Source organism: Phlebotomus papatasi, chromosome 1, assembly GCF_024763615.1.
Source record: "Phlebotomus papatasi isolate M1 chromosome 1, Ppap_2.1, whole genome shotgun sequence".
Classification (NCBI taxonomy): Eukaryota; Metazoa; Arthropoda; class Insecta; order Diptera; family Psychodidae; genus Phlebotomus; species Phlebotomus papatasi.
This window is the reverse complement of record NC_077222.1, coordinates 10,196,010-10,212,894: the sequence shown is the minus strand read 5'-3', so window position 1 is coordinate 10,212,894 and position 16,885 is coordinate 10,196,010. Positions and strand designations below refer to the sequence as shown.

At 33.7% G+C, this 16,885-nt stretch overlaps 2 protein-coding genes across 2 annotated transcripts; both read right to left on the bottom strand.

Moving 5' to 3' along the window:
* Positions 1–2,205: 2,205 nt before the first annotated feature.
* Positions 2,206–6,643, bottom strand: LOC129798730 (uncharacterized). Its single transcript, XM_055842038.1, has 3 exons — positions 6,317–6,643; positions 6,096–6,222; positions 2,206–5,105 (listed from the first exon to the last, which is right to left on the bottom strand). The coding sequence occupies exon 3, from the start codon at positions 4,686–4,688 to the stop codon at positions 2,226–2,228; it is 2,463 nt and encodes an 820-aa protein (XP_055698013.1). The 5' UTR covers positions 4,689–5,105; positions 6,096–6,222; positions 6,317–6,643; the 3' UTR covers positions 2,206–2,225.
* LOC129799291 (uncharacterized) lies at positions 4,883–8,900 on the bottom strand. Its single transcript, XM_055843034.1, has 6 exons — positions 8,745–8,900; positions 7,673–7,899; positions 6,712–6,936; positions 6,096–6,222; positions 4,974–5,105; positions 4,883–4,929 (listed from the first exon to the last, which is right to left on the bottom strand). The coding sequence occupies exons 1-6, from the start codon at positions 8,845–8,847 to the stop codon at positions 4,883–4,885; spliced, it is 861 nt and encodes a 286-aa protein (XP_055699009.1). The 5' UTR covers positions 8,848–8,900.
* Between the last annotated feature and the right edge of the window lie 7,985 nt (positions 8,901–16,885).

Here is a 16,885-nt window from a genome sequence, read left to right as displayed (position 1 = left end):
CTCAGTTGTCAAATCTGCATTGTTTACTTTCTGCAAAAGCCCCATAATTTGATTTCTCAAATAAAAGTGAAGAAAAATAATTTAAAGAGAGTAATAATAAAGTGATCACAAAGAAAGAGAAATGGTGAATGTATTCTTTTCATAGCATTGCCTAAAATAACCGAGTGTGGTTCTTTTCAAGTGGGTGGCGAGAAGTGGTTACAAATTTTACAAAACTGGCGAAAAGTGGTAAAAAGTGGCGACGAAATGGTTATTTTTGCATTATTAATAAAAATCTGTTTTTTAAGTAGTCCAGCGTTATGTTCTAGGATTATTGTATTCACGTATCCAGAGCCAATACATCTAAGTAACTTTGTGTCAAATTTGACTTATCTTGTAACAAGGATTCAAAAGTTATGATTAAATGAATTTAATTTTTTCCTAAACATGGCGATAGCCGGTTATTCCACCCTACATAATTTTGAAAATAAAAAAATTTACACCTTTTTAAGGGTAAAATTAACATGAAAAAGGGTACCCTTAACCCCTAATACACTCAGGAAGGGTAATATTTGCACCGATTTTGGATCAATGCTGCAGGATGCAGGGTAAAATTAACATTTTCGGAATATTAGTTTAACTTTTTCCGATTTCTCTCAGTGATGGAGTGACTCTGCACCCCCGGTTTTCGTAAGCTTTTCATTAATTCTAGCATTTAAGGATAGTCTCCACTGATCTGATCGAACATGTATGATCGGTGAAAGCAATCCTTATGTCCTAGACATGTGCTATACATTTTCTTAGCCAGTACCCAAAAGAAACTAGCTTGGTTTAGCGCGAACATAAGTCTATAAAGTTTAAAAACTGCGCTTTAAGGAAAAGTCCTTGGTGTGTTCCTAGGCAAATTCTGGACAGCCCTAGGGAGAAATTGGGTAATTTTGAATAGTGGCAGCTTTGAAAGTGAACTATTTTCTCCTATTTGTAAATGAAACTCGATCTTATCATGATAAAATTTAGTTTACAAATTAATTGAGGAGCTAAATTACTTTATGATAAGGCTCAATTCCATTTACGATTAAGAGAAAGAAGCCAAATTTCAAAGTTGCCCCAATTCAAAAGGCCCCGTTTCCCCCTATACGCGTTCTAACTAAAGTGTGAAAATGTTGAAAATTTTTAAAATGCCAAAAACAGAAATTCATTAAAAGCCCCAGTGAAACTTTTCATATTCTTTTATAATTTTGGCAATTATAAAAATCATAGGGAGAAGTGGGGCATCTTTGAAATTTGGATTTTTCACCTATTTTTGAATAAAATTGAGCCTTATCGTAATATAATTTAGTTGCAGAAACAGATTGAGAAACTAAATTGCATTATGATATGGCTTAGTTCCACTTAAACAAAGGTGAAAAATCCCAATTTTAAAGGTGCCCCACTTTCCCCTAATCTTTCTAAATTTCCAAGAAATTATTTAAAAACAGAGCTTTTGTGGGTTTTGTAGGTCAATTGGTGGACCACTTAATTGGTCCGCAGTACGATCCTGGACGGGGGCAGGAATTTTTCCTATCTCCACTCCAGAGAAAACTGAATGATTTGTGTTCCACTTGCTCTGATTGGCATTTCTTTGTTGAATTGATATTGAACAGAAAGTTCGCTAAATTCTCACAATAGAAAATTCCCCTCGAGCAAAAGCTTTAGCAAATTCTCTATTGGCTTTAAAGTTCATAAAGATCTTGCAACGCTTCATAGTTCACAAAGTTTAAGATGTACTTCTCTATATAATTATTTCCTTAGATTTCTCCATATTTTACGAAATTTCTGCCAACTATTTCCCACCGTGTACAACTAAAGCTCTACACTCAAAAAAAATTGTGAGCGAATTCGCTTACGTTTGGGATGCGCCAGATGGACTTCCACTTGGTGTGGTAAATTTGTATACAAATCGTAAGCGTGTTTAGCTACATTCTGTAGATCAATAAAGCATCATTTTGTTAATGCATTTGCTATCAAAGTGCACGTAAAAATATAAAATAACGTTAGAAATTTTTAGTACAAATCATTTATTAATTTAGATACATTTCTTAGCAATTTTTATTAACGAAGCAGGTCTGAAATGGCACACAATATGTTAGTGATTTCGTATTCAAAGAAAACCCAATTTTAGCATCATTTTGAACCCATATTTATATTCACATAGGAAATAAAATTACATTTTTTTATTATAAATTTTTTATTCATTAAAATACATTTTAATTTATAATTACTTTACTAACAATAAATATCATAGAATTCATGAAACATGGGGAAAATGTTTTTTTACATTGAATTTCATCAAAGTTAACAATTGTGATATTATTATCTGTGATAACTATTTTATAGACTTGTAAGTCTTCATCAAATTTTTCAATTTCATATTTTTGTGCACTAATATAATATTTGGTTTGTACCATAAATATGTCTAGGATTTTATAAAAGTATCCATTTTGATTATTTAAAGCCTTATAGAAGAAAAACACCCCTGAGACAAAATCTTTGTAATTTGGTATGTGTTTTAGAAAAATTAAGTCATTTTTTTCATCTGTGATATTTAATTTTTGGGTAATAAGTTCAATACTGTCTGTTGGATTACTAAGTATATGAACATCATTTTTCTCATTTTCTTTAATTAATTTATTATATAGAACTTCTTGATGTTTGATTGACAAAGATTTAGGTATGTTTTTGAAATTTTTACTTGATTTTGCGAAAGTTTTGAGACATGAATGCTTTCCTTCAAAGCGCATCGACCAAGTATTCACCAGTGGACCCATTTTTAATATAATACTTGGATAGTGTATCATATGATGATGCTTGGCTTTCAGAAGGAAATTAGGGAATTTTTTTTTTAAAAGAGAATGGTGCTCGAAAATCAAAGTTTTAAGCTCATTGATGGATGAAGTTTTGATTTCATAAGAAAAAATAATTCGAGAAATTTTTATTAATAATATCATAAGTTGACACACTTGTTTTAAACTCGGATCCGTATAATTTTTGAAATGACTGTAAAATATTAATGGTAGATTTACTAGAAGTGTCCAACATTGACTTGCATTTTGTCCGATGTGATTCTTTCCTTTTAGTCGAATGGGAGATGGCAAATTTCTCCTTTCTTCAAAAGCAAAATTGAAAGAGGATATCAAAGAATTAATCTCATGTAGGGTGTTATGCTTATGATCAATTAGATAATTAAAAAATAAATTCAATTCATATTGAGCAACCCCTTCTAAGACATCATGCATGATGTCTATAGAAGGATTTTCCACCACATGGAAATATTGCAAATCATTAAAAAGTGAGTTTTCTCTGACTCCTCTAATATGATCTGAATTATTACCTAATTTGGAAACATCATTTTCGTAAGTCTCTTTGGTTCTCATTGAAAAGTCTTCTTCTCGAAATTTGTACTGTATCTCATCAAGTTTACAAAGACATATGCGACAAAAGTAGTCGCTGTTAAAATTTTTTTTAAAACCCAGCAGATGGTTTAGACCTAAATTATCACCACAAATGTTTAGCAAGAACCCTTTAATATTTTTAATACTGCCATTCCAATTAATTTCCACCCCTTCATTTTCCAGTTTTTTTAAGTCTTTAATAAGAACCTTTACAACATCGTTGAAATCACTGTTTTTCAAATCTTCCATTTTTATTAGTGCAAAGAGATATATATGATCCAACTTTGAATTTTGTCCTCGTTGAACGTTACAAATATTGAAATAAAATGCTCCTATTTTATGTTTACCAATTTTTGTTCCAATCGGGTTCACTGTTTCAAATTCATCGAAATAAAGACTTATAAAAATCAATTCATTTTTGTTCAGATTATTGAAATTAGTCTTAAAGACAGAACCGTCATGAAAGCCTTTGATCAAAGTTGAGTCATGTTCATTTTCATCAAGTGAATACTTCAGTGTCTGAGTTTGGGGCAAGTTAAAAACAAATTTTAATGTTTCTATTAGGCTTATCTTAGCAAATGTAACTGGTTGTTGTACATTCAAAAAAGTTTTACTACTTATTTCCATTCTCCTCTTTGTTTTCATAGTTAACAAAATTTCTTCCGGTTCTGGCATTTTAGAAAATACGTTCTTTCTTCTCATATATGTACTTTTACTGTCAGACACGACTGCGGTTAATGAAGTTTGAATTTCAGAAAGCTTTTCTAATGCAACTTCCAAGCGAGGAGATGACATTATAATACTTCTAATTATTGAAAACAAAATATTCAAAAATAAATAAAGGAAAGTGAATATGAAATTTAATACAACATTGGAGACAGTAAAATTGTGTATATCATTTGCAAAATTTTTTAAGCTAGAAGTTAATTCTTCATGATCGCTTTTTTCTAAACTTTGAACGGAAACATCTGATTCATAATATTCGGAAAAAGTTAGTTGTGACTCTTCTATTAAAGTTGATGGGTCGTTTCTTGAATTGTTAGGAGCATTAGGTTGCAATGAACGTGAAGAAACACTGGGGATTTGTCCGTGGAAACAAACACTCATATGATGTTTTAATCCTTTAAGCGATGCAAAAGTTTTTGAGCAAGATATATATCCGCATTTTATAACTGTTTTCGGTCCATAATTGAATAAGTGCACATATTGCAGATCTTTAATATAAACTGCTGGGTTTTCAAAAAATTTATCACAAATTTGGCACTTGATATTACTCATTGGACATCAAAATCATACGACACTTATTGATAGTAGTATTGGGAGTTTCATTTCCCTTAATTTTGAACACGTAGTTCTGAATGTAACGGAAAAAGTTGCGCAGTGAGGCTTCATACTCCAAATGGAATACAAAATGCATCTTGAACATAATGTCCAACGCATCAAGAAAGGAATCATTGGTTACTATGAGACTCTCATCCAAAGACACGTAAAACTTTCTGATGTCGCTCCTTGTGTTCCCCTGCGCGATGATAGTTGGAGACGGTTTTGCATCAGGCACTCTGCCTGCCTCGTAAAACTGTATCAAATTTCCGCAGGCTTCTTTGAGACTTGGTCTACCTTGGTGACCTCGACCTCCACCAGTTGGTGGCAACAGTGACAGCCAGTTGAGAGTTGCCCAAATTGGCGTGGGCCATCCTAGATTTTACATTACAATGAAAAAGAAAAAAAAATTGTAAAAATAAATATAAAACAAAGTTCCTCTGATTATGTGAGATATGCCTAGCGCACAATAATATTTGTTTTGTAAACATGTTTTTGACATTTCAATTTGAGTGAATGAAATGTAAATCTAGTCATCTCGCTCACTCTCATAGTAAAGCGTGTAATATCATACAAGCAAGCGTGTAAATAAACATATATATATATATATATATATAGATAGTATAATGTTTTGAAGAATTACTAAGAGTTACTGAACGTTTTGAAGAGTTATTAAAAATTTAATTTCTGAAAAATAAATATCTCACGGTATTGAATGTCTGTACAAAAACTTTTTGAGTATTTCAGGACAATTATGAAAATGGAAAGTCTCACTTTTTAAATTTTAGAACAAGTTTTGCCTCTTTTACAAAAGATCAGAATAGTGTCTCGTTTCTTCAATTCTAAATAACGAACAAACCTTTCAGAAATTAGACTAACAATGTTGGGCATGAGTTCATTGCTTTTTTCCAAAAATATCAAAAGTAACTTTTTTGTGTTTCTTTACTTCAAACTTAATGAGCAACGTGAGAAAAATAATGAACTTTTAAAAGTATAGGAAAAGAATATATACTCGGTTTTAAGTTGTTAGAATCACCTGATTCGTTAAGTAATTACTAAGAGTAGTAATTTTTAAAAATAAATTAAGATTCATTCGTCTTCAATTAAGAATATGATTTTTTTATTTCTACGCTAAATATTTGACTTAAATTTTTGCACTTTCGTTTTCTCAAGGGTGAGAGGATTGTTTAAAATTTGAAATATGCACTTGTAAAATTGACTGGCATCAATCTTGTAACTTTTTATAGAAATTTATTATGCAAAACAGCACCCTTGATTTATTCAAAATAAGTAGCAAGAAAGCAATATATGTAATTAAAAAAAGCATTTATAAGACATATAATAAAGATAGAAAATTATACATACCATTGTCTATTTTGCGCATTGCTTGAGTATTTCCCAAAGTACATAGCTTTGTTTGAAATTCTTCATCAAACAACTCCTTCAAGCAGTTGTTCTTATCAGGGAAAAGCAATTGGAAATCAAGCTGAATCTACATGTGAAGTAAAATAAAAATTGTTACAGGAAAACAAGTACAAAATTACAATAAATTTTTAGTAAACAATCTTGAAGAAAGTAAAACTCACCAATCCCCGTGTATCCAAAAACCTTGGATACTATAGAAGAATGTTCTTCTTTAGTGGTGTTTTCAAAAACTTTCGTCGGATCGGGAAGGTTTTCTCCATGGCATCAAATATTTTTTTTTCGTCATTTCGCCAGAAAAGCGTTTTCAATTCATCCTTAACTTCTTCCAAGTCAATGCAATAATCAATGTTGTTCTGTACCGGAGAAGAATTCCCCTGGTTTATCAATGCAGTTGGCTCAAATACATTACACTCTTCTCGCTTCCTTGATAGCATTCTATTGATGCAGTTCCCCAAAAATCCAGAACGTTTATCTGGATTATAAACTGCATCCTAAGAATATGCAACGATATTAGTTTATACACATAAACATTCTAAATAATTAAAAAAAATCTTACATATCCTCTCGGAGAATCTATTTTTAAGGACGGAAAGAGCTCCACGGTGGCCTTTGCGTAAGCTATTTTATCATCTTTTTTGGGCTGAGGCCGATAAAGCAGAAGATGGTTAGCAATTATTCGAATTGCCATCTTCCTTTCACGCTCAGTGAGCTTGTTTTTTGTCAACAGCTCGGCACCGTTGATTAAAACAGTTCTTTGAACTCTAAAAAACTTGCGAAGCTCCTAAAAATAAAATAATTCAAAATTTATCAAGGGATATTCAAATTTCGTCTTTCCCTAAAATAATCCCAAAGACCTCTCGCAAATGTTTTGAATTATCAGTACTACAGTAGAGTCTCGCTATAGTCCACATTTGGTTCCAGATTTGACACTTGGGTCGCACTATAGTCCATGTAATTTTTTAAAATTATCAACAACTTTTAGTATTGAAATTGCTCGACGGCTTCCACTTTCTTTGCGATTGTGGTACTCGTCCTCGTTCTCTTCTTTATGGATCACAATTATCACAACTTACTCAATAAACTTTATCAAAAATATTAAAATAATTAAGATAACATTGCATGTCGCGTACTAAAAAAACATAATCCAACTTAAAATCAGTGTTTTGAAATCAACGGTCAATAAATTGTGGCCTACAGAGCGATGGCCTATAGCGAGTCTCTACTGTAACAGTTTTTTTTTACTAAAATCTTAATCTTGGAAATACTTGACTGTTAAATTTTGATTTTTATCTTGATCTCAGAATAAGGACCATTGTTGGGGCAAAGTGATATGATAATAAAGAACTTAAAATTCAGCTTGACATCTTAACATAGATATGATTTAGTAAGTGTTGATCAATTTTGCGTTTATCACTGAGCAAAATGTAATATTTTATTGATCAAAACCATTTATAACTTTACGTTAGATGTACTTTTGCAAAGACTTGGGTCTTCTACTGATCAAAAAAATTAAATACCTTCGCAATAAGGGTTGGCATCATATTTGGATTCTCCACAATATTCCCAGTGGCCTCCGGATACCCATTTCTTACTGGAACGTCTCCAATGGCATCAGACACATCTTCTTCGTGTCGTATAATATAATACGAAGTTTCGACTTCTGAGAATGCTGCTGGCAAGATTCTAACTCCCTCTGAGTCTAAAATTTTTAGCACCCCACCGTTTAAGGACAGTTGATTGCGCACTGAAAGTTATACAAAAAAAAAATAAAAATAAAAATAAAATCAAAAATAAAAAAAACTAAAGTAAATTTAAGCCTAAATACAAGACTAAAATTGAATGAAATGAATTTTAACTTATTAGAAAATTGAAAAGTCTTCTTTTTAAAAATAGCGCCCCTAGTGGTGGTTTTATGAACTTGCGATGTTAGAAGGGGAAGTGGCATTTCACGAGAGCTTTCCAAAAAGTCCTCACTTTTTAAATTCTAACAATTAGAACCGGAGTTATGGCCATTTTAAGATTTTTTTTTGGGCCCTTATAGCTCGGGTCAGGGTGGTCGGGGAACCTTAAGTTTGGTATTGATGGAAAGCACTAAGGCCCAGCTATAACATACTAAAATTTGAGCCCTATCGATGCCATAGGGGCGGAGTTATTGAGAAAACAAAAAAAGGGGTGTCTTCAAAATGGTGGTAGGAGGGGTGGGGGATGGGGGGTCAATGCACCAAGTTGCAATTTTCATGCGGTATATAACCTTTGCCGAAAACCGCAAGTCGATATCTCTTTTAGTTTAGGAGCTATTAAGCTCCAAAGAGCGGCCGGACGGCCGGCCGGGAACTTAACTTAGCCCCCCATATATTCGTGATCAGGAAGTGGCGAAACACATTTTGGCCAAGTTTGAGGTCGATCGGACGACATGAAATTTTGTCATCAGGAGATATTATTAAGAATATCACCTAATACTCCTCCTCAGTGCTATTTTTTTTGGAAATTTCCTTGAAAGCATAGAAGCTTTTAACACGATACACCATGCATCAAAAAAGAGCATTTTTCACCTATCTCATTTAAATATTTCACTATTAAACTACTCACCACTATTTTCCAAGTCCTCGTAGCTTAGGATTTCACTGAATTTCACGTTTATATAACACTTTTCATTATTAAATTGCACTTGCAAATTTTTTTGCTGCGCCATTGCACTGACTGAGAGACCCACGCTTCTGGAATGTTCCAGCAATGTGAAAAATTTTCTTCCGCGAGAGTCCTAATTGTTTCTCTCCCTCACTTTACTCTCTTCCTGCTGTTGCTCGCGCGGCTTAGCATTCATCGCTCTCACTCTCCACTCTCAGCATCAAACTCAGTAGCGCACGCATTACTCACGTCACTGGATTTCTCTCACTCTCCCGTTTAGCAGCAAAAAAGTAGCGATTTAGCTTACAGGATTTTCAGGCGTTACCGAACGTGAGAATTTTTGTTACACCAAGTGGAAGCTAAAGCGCTAACGTGTTTTTGGGCGTCACACTTTTTTTGCAGTGTACTTGGAATATAATTTTAATGCCTTATGCCATCATTTGCTCGATTTCATCGAAATTTGACACGATTCCATACAATATGGATTTTCATCACTGCGAGTTGATGGAATTAATTTGACTGATGAATTTTCTTCGCTCCATTCTGAGGAAATTCACAGATGATGGATTTTAAAGTGCCAGCGAAGCCATATATACGAATTACACCACTTTCTCTACAATTGATTGTGATAACGTGAAATTCGTGGTGGGAAATTTTAAGCTTAGGAAGGATGGGGGGATGGGGTTATTAAATTTTCCATCCATTAATGAATCAAGACGAAGAGAAGCGTACAAATGCGAACTCACAAAGTGGAATTGGAAACTTTGTAAATTGACCTCGGTGCTCTTATCACTCGATAAGATGCTCTGTCAGACCATTCGTACGGGGTAGATCTTTAAGACATCTAACGCAGCAACTATTCATCGATGTGGGTGGGTTATGTTTTTCTAACTTGGCGAAGAAGGATGGTTGCTTTCTCAACTTCTCTCCCAAATGATAAAGTTTTCCGACATGATTATTAGCAAGACGTGAAGGGATCAGTCTTGGATGAAAAATGAGAATGTCAGGAGGTAGAAAAGAAAGATAGAAAATTGCATGAATACTAACATGAAAATTTACAAGTCGTTTGCAAATTTTCGCCCAACTCCTTCTCCTCTTTTCGAGCCAAAGTACAGAATTTTCTGTTGTAAAACTTTTCATATTGTACTCTCACTTTGTTTCCATCTCGATGCATAATATCTTAATTTATAACCAAATTTCTCTCAACGATTCTGTCATTTGATAAGATATGCCGAAAGGGAAAAACTTTGGAGCATACAGTTAGGGCCTGCTAACATAGATCCTATAACAGACCTAGGAGATAGGGGGTAAAAGTGGTTAATTGCCATTGCAAATGGGAGCTCTTATCTGAATTAATCACTTACAAGTACGATTGTGTGTATGAATTTATTAAATGGTCTGCTGTACGTGACTTTAATATGATTTATTTGTGTACTTCCTATGCTTTAAGCTTTCTGTACACTGAGAATTTAAATTAATATAGAAAAGCATCCCCCTTTTTCTTTCCCAACACGTGCCAAGAGAAAGAAAGCTTTTTTTCAACTTTTCTTCCCTATTTTTTTTTTTTTTGGTTTTCCAACCCTCGCCAATGAATCATGTTTTCTTGCCATTGAGAAAAAGGGACCAATTGTATGAGAAATTTCTATGATCTCATTCACGTGAAATTTCTCTTGATAAAAAAGGACCTGTTTCTTATACGGAATTGTGGCCCAATTCTTAAATTCTACTGCACATTGTGCTGGATTTCCTAAGAAGTTTCTCAATGGTATAAATAGAATTCCAGTAAAATGAATAAAAACGAAAATACAACAAACATTATGAAAATAAATTGTGTAGGTTGAAAAGAAAATTCAAATGCAAATTTTAATTATATGCAAGAACTTTAAATAAGCTTTAGAATCAAATATTAATGGATTTTAGGGTAAAATTTGAAAAGGCGGACACTTAAGGAGCAGCTCAACTTCACAATGCCACCTTTCAGTGTGTCCGACTTTCGGCGCTGTCCGACTTTAAGGAAAGGGAACGGTTAGATACATTTGCTAGCAGTTACAAAACAAGGTTTTATATTGACGGATTTTGCAAGTTAGTCTATGTTTATCACACTAACTTAGTAAAGAAAAATCTTAATTGTTAATGTAGAATACCAAAATAATACAATTGGAAATTTGGAATTCCGGACAATACGAAATTCCGGACAAACCAATTTGGAAGTTCGGACTTTGATAATCTAATTAATATTTTTTAATGATGTGATTTTGGAAAACTCTTGAAATTATTAACTCGATTTTTTTTCAAGGTTATAAATATGTTGCTGGAGCTCTAAATTGTTTTGTCCGAAATTTGAACCGGTAGGACCCTGTACACTGCGGAACTCGTAGTTCATTTTGGAGTAAAATTTAGAAACACAGACAATTTAGAAACAGATCATTTAATAAGCACTTATGACTTGAAGCCGCTTATCTTAGTTCGACTTTCAGTGTGTCCGAATTTCGGCGCTGTCCGACTTTAAGGAAAGGGAACGGTTAGAGACATTTACTAGCGGTCATAAAACTAGGTTTCACATTGACGGATTATGTAAGTTGATCTATGCTTATCACAATAACTTAATGAACAAAAAATCTTAATTTGTAAGAAAAAGAGTTGAATTCGAAATTTCGGACAACCCGAGATTCAGTCATAACAATTTGGAAGTTCGGACTTTAATAATCTATTAATAATTTATATTATGTGATTTTAGACTTTTCAGATACTTGCTAGAACTCTAATTGGTTTTGTCCGAAATTTGGAGCTCGTAGTTCATTTTAGAGTAGAACTTAGAAAGACGGACAATTTAGAAACAGATCATTTCACAAGTACTTATGACTTGAAGCCACCTGTCTTAGTTCGACTTTCAGTGTGTCCGACTTTCAGCAAATTACCCTTACTTACTAGTACTTACTTAACCGACTGTAACATCAGACGAGTGCTGCTAGGTAAAGCGGTGCTGTCTGATGAAGACCTATCAAGATTGAAACCGCGCTGTTTAATGGAGTTTATCCGAAAAACTAGCTGGCTTTTTGAACCATCTTGCATAATGGGTCCAAAGGGAAGCCTGAGTGCAGCGGTTTCGCAAGGAACCTCCCCTTTGTAATCTAATCTACTTAACCAAGTCTACAACAAATTGCTGATCTTGGCCTGACTCAGGACCCGTTACCAATCGAGCCCGTTACGCACCACTGTTCTTCAATTCCGAACCAAGCTGGCGTCCTGGTTCACGCTGTCTGTTCATCAGAAGCTGGATCAGCCTCGTTTTCTCGAAGCATAGAGTCTGCCCCTAAAGACTTTTCAGACTGAATCGTCTTCATCCTTGCGAATCAAATGACTAGTTCATTGGAGCCTATTGAGACGTTTTGCTTGATGGCCGCTACCACTCGGTAACGATTTTATAATACTCAAAAGATTATTTAATTGATGTATATATCAAGTTTTTATGTAGGGGAAAGTGCCCATGCTTGATACCATTGGAAGCTTCGTAATGACAAATTTTCATGTTTCACAATATATTTGTGACTAATCGCAACGCAATTTTAAAAACTATGTGAAAGTGACCAGTTTTTAAAATATATTGCGAAGTCACATTTATTGAGAAACATAGGAAAAATTGAGTCATTACGAAGCTTCCAATGGTATCAAGCATGGGCACTTTCCCCTAGTCGTTTAAATCTTCAATTCTTTAGTCCGAAATTCCTATTTGTTCACGATTTTGGCTCCTTTGCACCGGTAGCTCCCAGTCCCGGTATACTATGCAGAGCACGTAGTTTCTAGACCCTCTACCAGGTCTTCGTTCCTCCGTGTACCCGCTTCAGGAAGTAACAATTTTTTTTTGCAGATCTTTTTTCTGTGCAAAGTGCCATTCTCCTCATTCCCTTCTTTGGGAGCAAAAGAAGGGGCTTATCTTGAGTCATGTGGCTTCCACTTATTCCGCAAAACTTATATTCCTATCATTAATGTTAAAAATCGATCATGTAAAATTCGTCAATTCGTGAATTCTTCAAAGACCCCCAAAATATGAAAAGTAATTAGGATTAAACAAAAATTTATATTTCTAATTTCCTTTAAGCAAGATCCAATTTTTTTGATAATCTAACCTACTTCGAATGAGTTCTGTATTCCCAGAGTACAAGAAATTGAAGCACTTTTCAAGAGAATTCTGGAAAGCCAACAAAACCTTGAACAAACTTTCAAGATATATTCCTCAAAATTCATGAGGTTTTTGTGCACAAGAATTTCTGGACTGGTGACTCCACTAAAAAATTGCAAGAATGTGTAATTCACCTGTTCACCTTCTCAAAACATCCATATTCCCAAACACTATTTATGTAAAAATATTTGTTTTTGTCTTCCACAGGAGCATGTGAACATTTTGTAGAAGACAAGAAAATTGTGGCAAGTCGAATGGGAAAAAGTTTTCTGTGACTACGTTTATGCAATAAATAATCTCGATCTTTAAGTGTTCTCAAATTAATTTTTACTGATTAATGCTGACATTTCTGGCAGGGAATAAATTATTTTCTTGTAGCAGATCTGTTTTACTATCTATCTCAGAACACAATACCCACTCTTCGTTGGTATTGTAGTAGTATAATATTAGTATTAGGGACGTAGACCGAATTTATCGGACTTGTACCCCTGTCGAATTTATCGGTTCGAATTTATGTAGCGATTTAAGAATTGAGAACAGTTGTGACAAACACAAAAAAAAACTTGTTTTGGAATATCTAATAGGAATGTTAGATCTTGTTGTTGTTGCTAAATGTTATATGCTTTGTTATTCTGAATAAAAATGGTTTTCTTTCTAACATTTTTAGCTCGATTATTAAGTTGGAAACAGTTACGATGCATAGAAAAATTTAGATTAAACATATCTGTCTACTGAATAGTTCATAATATATAAACACATTTGGCTTATGAATGAAACCAGTACAGTAAGATAAATGCCTAAGAGCTAGGTGCGGAAGTCACCTGGATCGCTGAGTTGTGAACAGTTCGAGGAACACTTTCAGCGAATTGAAAAAATACGTATTCAAATGTCTAACCGTAATTTAGTTTTTAATTCAGATAATTCGCAAGTAAATCCAGCTTATCCTGAGCATATAAACGAATTCAATGTTGCTACATCAATATGTGATATCTTTCTGTACAGTGCATTCAGCAAAGCTAAGATATGGATTTTAGAATTGTAAACAATAACTGTACTCATGCCACAAAATATGAATCAACTTTTGCCATATGAACTCCGGAAATAGCAAATGGAAACTTTTCTGAAAGTTCATGCAGCGACTGTTCAATTTAATATCACCTCTCTTACATATGGGATGCATACAAGTAATGCAATAATAAATATTGTATTGTAAATTACTTGTTCATCTAGGACGCGAACACCCCAACAGTCTTCGGAGGAAGAACTTCAAGAAGCGCACATCATTGTGCAAATTTCAAAATAACATGCAATTGAGAGTGAATTTAATTAGTGAAGAAGTTTCTCCCGAGAAGAGGATTAATTCACAATTGAGTTTTTGAGTGTTGCTACCAAGAGGTTTTAAATAAAAATGGTAATGGGATTATTGCAATCAATTGGGACTTTCCAACGCCAAACTACATGGCATGAACTATTTCTATGACATCTTTGAAATTAATTTCAATTCTATTTTACTATTTATCCTAAGACTTTAAATAAACTTCATGCCTCGCAAGAAGTGCAGATAAATATTTAATATTTGGATATAGCTAGAGGTTCTTATTTCAAATTGAGAAAGTCATAATATAACCAGATGAAATGAATTTTCATTTCCTTGACTCTTGCGCCACGCTATTTTGGAGGATTATTACCAAAGTTAAAACCACAATATTGTATTTTGTTCCAAAAGATAAACCACCCAATTTTACGTGAAAAGCTTTGTGGTTTTTCACAGTTCCCACTTCTTTGGTATATTCACTCCTTTTCCCCACTAAATGTTCGTCTAAAAGTTCGACATCTCGCGATAAAAGGAGCATAAATCTTGCACGGTCTAGAGGGGACAAAGAGTTAATGGCAAGTACCTCATAAAGTGGATTTACTGGGAAACATAATTACGTTTTGGTAGTTTACGAGACAAAGAAGCATGCTTTTGAGGACACAATTGAAATAGAATTAGTAACTCCATTTTCCCTCAAATTACATTATATTAACCTTTAACATACAATATGTGATTATGAGCAGTGATAAGGACTTTTGCTACATATTAATGTGGACCCTTCCAAGTTTGAATTGAAGAATTTAGTTTGTTCTCAGAGCTTTAACAGTTTTAAAATAGATATATATTTATCTAAAATTTAATTAAAATATTTTTATTAAGAAATATTTTATAACTTGATTTTGAAAACAGATTAAAACTGTTCTCTAGATTTTACTTAGTTCATTCTTAAAGTTTTGAGAACAATTCATTAGAAAGAAACTTAAGGCGATCTGAAAAGTAAAATTATTATTAATCCGATTTTATATAATATTCACCATTAGAAATCGGGGGGATCTCAGTGACACAATAGGCAAGATAGCTGGGTCTTGGGAGGATGAGATCTCTCCTCGACTCGCAAAATTGTGAGTTCAAGTCCCTCTCGGTGCAAGAAATCGAATGCCAGGAAAAGACTGTGATAAAACGTAATTACACCACCTTTGCCCAAAAAACCTCTTGGAGCATGGAAGAAACATCCACATCACGGGGTAGGCGCTCCTGGGCGATCTACACATGGACTTAGTGGATTCTTACATTGCAACAAAAGCATTCCGGTACGATTAATAATAAATTAGAAATCCAAATAATTCTCGAAGAGAACTGAATGGGTATATTCTAATATTTATGCTCTGCTACGTCTCTCAAAACTCAGAAAAGTCTAAAATGGAAAGGAAATTTATTAGTTTTTTTTTACAGAGATATTTTTTGCCTAAACTGTTCTCAAAGCTAGAAATTAACTCTATTATTCTGGATTATTAAAAAAAATGAAAAGTTTCTATTCAAATATTAAAAAAAGCGTTTTTAACAAATTTAATTTTTCAGTAAAATTTTTATGTTAATTATAGTTTCTTTTAAAATACTTGAAGGTCCATTTGTTGCTCCGATTATAGTGAACTCAATTAATCAGCGGTCAGAGTGCTTAGTCTATCACTCTCTAGTCAAGACTGGTTCAAAACTGGGATACATAACCTGATTTTGAAAACAGATTAAAACTGTTCTCGAATCTTATCCTCATAGTTTTTAAATTTAAAACAGTCATTACCTAGTTCATCTTTTAAGTTCTAAGAACAATTTTGTTTAAAGAAACCCAATCCCATTAGAAAAATAAAATAATAAATATGTTTAAACAATATTTAATATACGCTATTTGGTAACAGAATTGTTCTGAATGGGGACTAAGGGATCCAAGGGATGTGCTAAACAGACCTATGACTTAAAACGAGACACGGCCCTACGTAATTTTAATCATATTATTGAATAGACTAAGCCGTCTCTCAGTTTAAGCCGTAAGTCTGTCTAGGGCCTTATACGGACTTCAGACCTAAAGCTTAGCCATATGGCTTAACTTCGCTATAATTTCTTATCAGTCAGGTTTTTTTTTGGAAAAATTTGACTAAGGCTTGATGATCCATTGATCTCTGAAAGAACCAATAAAATTGGTTGCTATTTAGGATTTTGCGACTTGTGGAAACGGGGCTAAAACTCTGGTCTAAAGATCACCTTAGATTGTAATGCCGTCAACACACTTACGACTTAAGCCAATTAATGATTATATTACATTTTTATCAGTTTCTTACTAATCTGTCTCTCGGCTTAAGCTGAGGAACGGCTTAGTTAGTGGCAAAATTATGGGAATTAAGTCAAATTATTATTTTGATTATAATTACATTAAGCCATCTCTCGGCTTAAGTCATAAGTGTGCATGGGGTGTAAGGATTAAGAGGGAATGGACTCTTTTAGTCTTAAGGCAACTATAGCCGGCATTCCTTCTAATACTCAGCCAGATTCCTCCGAGAGACCTAAGTCCACACGTCCTTCACTGACGTTCTAGACCGGACTGAATCTCTCAGC